The 6,000-nt window shown below is 39.3% G+C and overlaps 1 protein-coding gene across 1 annotated transcript; it reads left to right on the top strand.

The window, feature by feature from the left end:
* The first annotated feature begins 1,537 nt into the window (after nt 1–1,537).
* LOC126758028 (farnesol dehydrogenase-like) lies at nt 1,538–5,404 on the top strand. Its single transcript, XM_050472011.1, has 2 exons — nt 1,538–2,224; nt 5,109–5,404. Exons 1-2 carry the CDS (start codon nt 1,649–1,651, stop codon nt 5,283–5,285), a joined length of 753 nt encoding a protein of 250 aa, XP_050327968.1. The 5' UTR covers nt 1,538–1,648; the 3' UTR covers nt 5,286–5,404.
* Nucleotides 5,405–6,000: the final 596 nt, after the last annotated feature.

Raw genomic sequence — 6,000 nt, forward strand, 5'->3', positions numbered from 1 at the left:
TTCGGGCCTGTAATGTCAACAATTGGACCACGTAGTCCATCGGGACAACGCCAGGCCACACGGTTCTGTAGTGATTCGCCAGAAGGCATCCTCCTAGTGATTACTACCTGTTACTGTCTATCGCAAATGATTTTGCTGCTGAAAAATTCACCTCCAGAGAATCTTATGAAAATGGATTCTTCGAATATGAATGAGGCTTTCGATGAGAGTGGCGGTTCGAAGGTACCCACAAAATGCCAAGAAGATATCGAAGTAAATGGTGCTAAGTATTGCTCATAAATGGGATAATTTTAACTAAACTAAATATATCTTTCAATTTAGTGCAAAAATAATGGATTTATTTTTACTAGGCCTTGTACTTTAAATCCTAAGTATGCTACTTTTTTACGAGTGGTTCTTATTATGTCTACAATTAAAACGTTATTCAATAGATCAATCCAAGTGGTACGTGTATTAAATCTCAATTTCAAAACTTTGAAATGTAATTATTTTGAAAACATCTCTATGGAGCTTCTGCCTCATAGTCCTCGGCGACATTTGGTTTCAACAAAACGGCACAACTTTCCACACATCAACATTTTGGTCCGGTCGATTGGCAAAGAAGATCGTTAGACTTTTTCCTGTGGCGATATTTAACGCCTAAAGTCTATGCGGACAATCACGCTGCGATTCAGGCCGTGGAGCAAAACATCACGCGTGTCAGTCGAAATGCTCCAACGAGTCATCGTAAATTGGACTCAACGGATGGAGCATCTGAGACTTAGCCGCGGCCAACATTTGAAAGAGATAATCTTCAAAAAATGAATGTCAAAGAATGTTCTTTCGAATTATAGTAAATATTCCAATTAAATTTGAAGTTTCTGTGTTTTTTCTTTAAAAAAGCAGGGATTCTCGAAATGGATCACCCTTTATAAATGATCAGCGTGACTAGGTGAGCCGATTTATTCGTCTGTTTTTCTGTGCGCCTGCCTGTATATGTGTGAAATAGTCCCTCAGTTTTTGAGATATCGTTCTGAAATTTTGCGCCCGTACTTTTCTTATGAGGAAACAGCTCATTTGTCGGAGTGGCCGATATCGGACCACTGTGGCATATAGCTACCATACAAACTGACCTATCACAGTTCTTTTAAGTAATCTTCGTATTTGAGAAGGGTATCAAGCTTCCGTCTGTCGAAAGTTTTTTATTGTTTTATCTATCGGTTAGCAAGTAAAAAAAATGTTGACAAACTTTTGTTCGAACTGCAGCTTAGCTCCTCCTTACTTCTGTTGCATTTTTATTTCGCCTCAGCGATTTCACTTTTTGCACATTTGCCTACAAGTGATGCGGGCATACATATAGACATTGATATAACTGTGAAAATTGATAGCGGCAGATTAAGTGCATAAGAGTCTTACAGCATCGAAAGCTGTTTTGCGGCTTTCGTGGCGTTGAGCGAATGACAAGTTTCACATTTTTACTTTCATATATGCTCGCCACAACCGCGGCACCTTCTGCCGCAAGTAAACTTTAATTTTGCATTTAAAATGTAGTGCACTTGAAATTTTATATTCCAGTAAAGCAACGGCATTTGGCCGAGTTGGTTGTACCTTTGTGCAGTGCAAACGAATTTCAGGCCTACTCTGCGAACTTCACTTCAGCGAAACACTAATGGAGCAATTAAAAGCGAAATTGGCGGTGGTGACCGGCGCCAGTTCGGGCATTGGTGCCGCCATTGTGCGCGATCTAATTGCAGCCGGTTTAATTGTTATCGGTTTGGCGCGACGTTACGAACGCGTCGAAGCGTTGCGCCAAGAGTTGCCCACCGCCGAGCAGCGTGCGCGCCTTCACGCCATTAAATGCAACATTGCCGATGCACAGGATGTGACGGAGACATTTACGCGCATCATACGCGACCATGGACCCGTATATGTGTTGGTCAACAATGCCGGTTGCTTGCGTTCCGGCCAATTGGCCACGATGGCCGAGTGCGAGGTGCAGGAGGTGTTGCAAACGAATGTTATGGGCGTGGTCAATTGTACACGCCATGTGTTTGCCGCTATGCGGGCGCATCGTATCGACGGTCATGTGATATTGATAAATAGCATTTGTGGACACAAGGTGCCGGTGATACCGGGCCACATGCCGACCTTGAACATTTACCCGGCCACCAAGTTCGCGCTGACAGCGATTAACGAGATTTATCGGCAGGAGTTCAAAGAGTTGGGCACCCGTGTGAAGGTGACGGTGAGTACGGGTTGCTGGGCGGACGTTGAGGGCGCATGGAAAAATGTCGGATTTAAATTTCAATTTTCAGACTCTCAACTTTTTGTGTAGTAAAAGTGAAAATTAAATGGAATCAAGTGTAAAGTGCAGCAATTTAGCGGAAAGGTTAAAGCATTTAGCTTCCTTGTGTGCCGAGCGTTTATACGGAAAATCTGCAATGTGAGCTTAAAGGTTTAGTCTTTCCTAGTAAAATTGTTAAGTGTACTTTTTCGGTGAAATACTTATGCTGGGGATAGGCTGGGAATCATTACGCATACAGAAGTCAAGCTAGTCAAACTGTATAACTATGATTTTTAGTGAGAATTGTAGTACAGACGACCACACCATAATTTACAATCAAGGTTATTTTACCTACTACTATGAGCAAAAATAGTAAGATTCTGTTCATGACATAAAAACTCACAACTTATTCGTCAATATCAGTAATTTCTCCCTCAAAGTAACCCGACTTTGCACTTGTTCCTACGTTTTTCTCCCATTCTCGAAACAGTTGTTAAAGTCAATTCCTGGAATAAACTTCAATTCGCCTAGCGATTCACGTTTAAAGTCTTTACACACAGTTTACAGTTTATCCTTAGCAGTTGTTTGAGCTTGCCGAAGTCACTCGAAGCTACATTAGGCAAATCGGTGGTTGCCGCGCGATATTGGTTGAAAATTTTGCGATAAGCTCACAAAGAATCAATGCAGTGTACGACGGTGCTTTACTTTAGTGCAAAAGTCAAGAGTTGTCGGACCGTAATCTCTTTTTACGAATAGCTTCGCGCAAACGGCGCATAATATTGAAATAGTATTCTCTTTTGACAGTTTGGCCGGTCGGAAGGGAGTCGGAGCGAGTCACACTTCGATAATCAAAAAATACTGTCGACCTAACCTTAATTTTTGACCTGCTTTGACGTGATTTTTTCGGCATCGGCTCATCTTTGCCACGTTATTTGGCCGATTTGTCATAAGCATAGACCCAAGACTCATCGCCAGTAATAACAAGTAAGGAAGGGCTAAGTTCGGGTGTCACCGAACATTTTATACTCTCGCATGATAAAGTGATAATCGAGATTTCATTATACGTCATTTACATATTTTCAAATACCGTATTTTTGTAAAGTTTTATTCCGCTATCATCATTGGTTCCTAATGTATATACTATATTATACAGAGAAGGCATCAGATGGAATTCAAAATAGCGTTATATTGGAAGAAGGCGTGGTTGTGAACCGATTTCACCCATATTTCGTACATGTCATCAGGGTGTTAAGAAAATATTATATACCGAATTTCATTGAAATCGGTCCAGTAGTTCCTCAGATATAGTTTTTGGCCCATAAGTGGGCGAGGCCACATCCATTTTTAATTTAAAAAAAAAGCCTGGGTGCAGCTTTCTTCTGCCATTTATTCCGTAAAATTTAGTGTTTCTGACGTTTTTTGTTAGTCGGTTAACGCACTTTTAGTGATTTTCAACATAACCTTTGTATGGGAGGTGGGCGAGGTTATTATCCGATTTCTTCCATTTTTGAACTGTATATGGAAATGCCTGAAGGAAACGACTCTATAGAGTTTGATTAACATAGCAATAGTAGTTTCAGAGATATATACAAAAAACTTAGTAGGGGGCGGGGCCTCGCCCACTTTTCCAAAAAAAATTACGTCCCAATATGACCCTCCCTAATGCGATCCTTTGTGCCAAATTTCACTTTAATATCTTTATTTATGGCTTAGTTATGACACTTTATAGGTTTTCGGTTTTCGCCATTTTGTGGACGTGGCAGTGGGCGGATTTTGCCCATCTTCGAACTTAACCTTCTTATGGCGCCAAGAAATACGTTTACCAAGTTTCATCATGATATCTCAAGTTTTACTCAAGTTACAGCTTGCACGGACGGACGGACGGACAGACGGACGGACGGACAGACAGACATCCGGATTTCAACTCTACTCGTCACCCTGATCACCTGATTGGTATATATAACCCTATATCTGACTCTTTTAGTTTTAGGACTTACAAACAACCGTTATGTGAACAAAACTATAATACTCTCCTTAGCAACTTTGTTGCGAGAGTATAAAAATATTTCGACGAATGGGTTTTCGTGCGAAATTTCAATGAAAAATTCTTACTATTTTTTGCCCCCAGAAGTAAATCACTTCTAGACGTAGCCGGTAGGTGTTTGAATGCGAAGGTTGCGAGTAAAATCAAAGATGGTTATTATTGGGATGATAACGAGTATGGATACCCTGAGACCCTTTTCCGTTCTCATACCTGCGAGTTACATGTGGATGGGGAAACCTTTGGGGAAGGAGCTAGTGTACTTTTTCAGGGAAGGTTCAAAAGGATAAGGTAATCGGACATGAAAACACTTTTAATATTACTAGATTGAAATATATTTCATGTCAAATATTTAGTCATCCGTGCGCATCGGCTGAAATCGAAATTAGACACCGATATAGATTATTGTCGGTGTAAGGAGGTATCGGTGCCTCAAGGAAGTGAGACCTTTCAAAGTCTTTTTTAGTAGTTTTGAATAATAGGCTGAAGGGCACTATTCACACAGGAACTTATCTAAGTAAGTAAGTACGGTGGAATAGACAAAGACTGTGGATAACAAAACATTACGAAACCTCACTATGTGCATATCACGCAATCCTTAAAACCTGATCTACAAAGGCAGAATAACGTAAAGTTCTAGTCAGAAAACTTAAAATGTTATTTAATATTTAGTTGAAAAATCGGGGAATAAAACTATTGGCTTAACCCCATATTTGCCAATATTCTTAGCTTTAATACGCTATAGTGAATATTACAAAATATTTATTATTTTCATATCTATTACATATTTCATTTTATTTCCAGAGCATCAGTCCGGGTCTGGTTGATACGGAACTAATAACAGAAGCCCAAAAAAAGATTGTCGATGGTAAAATTCTTACACCAGAAAACGTTTCAGGCGCCGTTATGTATGTGCTCTCGCAGCCATCAAATGTACTAATCCACGAGCTCATAATGAAACCAATGGGAGATATGATTTAAAAGAATCAAAAGCTGTTTGTCGTTATTTTCTATACTCTTATATCTTCTTTGTAAAAAATGTAATAGAGAATTATAAATGTATTGCATAAATAATAATCGAAATATTGTACAAATATAAATATTCCAAACTTTTAATGAGCATAATCAACGAGAGGATTATGAAAAATAAAATTTCGAGGATTTTTTTGAAAACAAGTCTATATATAACGAGTGATCCAAGTATGTATCTTTTTCAATAGCCTTTTTTGATAGATCACGAGTGAGTCGTGTCAAGCTGTCATGCTATTTTTGTGCAGTATCTTTTGGCATTTCATCATGGAGAGACTAACGCCTGAACAATGTTTGCAATTCGTTCAATTTTATTATGAAAATTCACGTTCACGTTCACGTTCACGTAAAGAATGTGTTTCGAGCGCTTCGCTCAACTTATGGTCAACGTAATCGGACTTGAAGTCCAGCATATAGTACATTATTAGATAATATTCAATCGAATAGACCGGAATGAAGAAAATATAGCAGCCATAGCTGAGTGTACTTGAAGACCATGGGAAGTCGATCCGCACCGTTCGCAGCAACTCGAACTGACGTATGGAACGACTAATGCGCCAAGTCGAGATCTTAAATTGAAAGCAAATTCGAATCAGGAATAGTGAATGGAACAAGCTATATTAAATAAAATATAAAAAAGTTTCAAAGGTCGGTCTTAACTTTATTT

This window comes from Bactrocera neohumeralis, chromosome 5 (genome assembly GCF_024586455.1).
Source record: "Bactrocera neohumeralis isolate Rockhampton chromosome 5, APGP_CSIRO_Bneo_wtdbg2-racon-allhic-juicebox.fasta_v2, whole genome shotgun sequence".
Taxonomy (NCBI): Eukaryota; Metazoa; Arthropoda; class Insecta; order Diptera; family Tephritidae; genus Bactrocera; species Bactrocera neohumeralis.

Excerpts from the sequence above, each read along its gene's own strand:
- LOC126758028 (XM_050472011.1), top strand. The coding sequence starts at position 1,649 with ATGGAGCAATTAAAAGCGAAATTGGCGGTGGTGACCGGCGCCAGTTCG. Across the intron at positions 2,225-5,108 it reads GCACCCGTGTGAAGGTGACG|AGCATCAGTCCGGGTCTGGT; the intron begins GTGAGTACGGGT and ends TTTTATTTCCAG.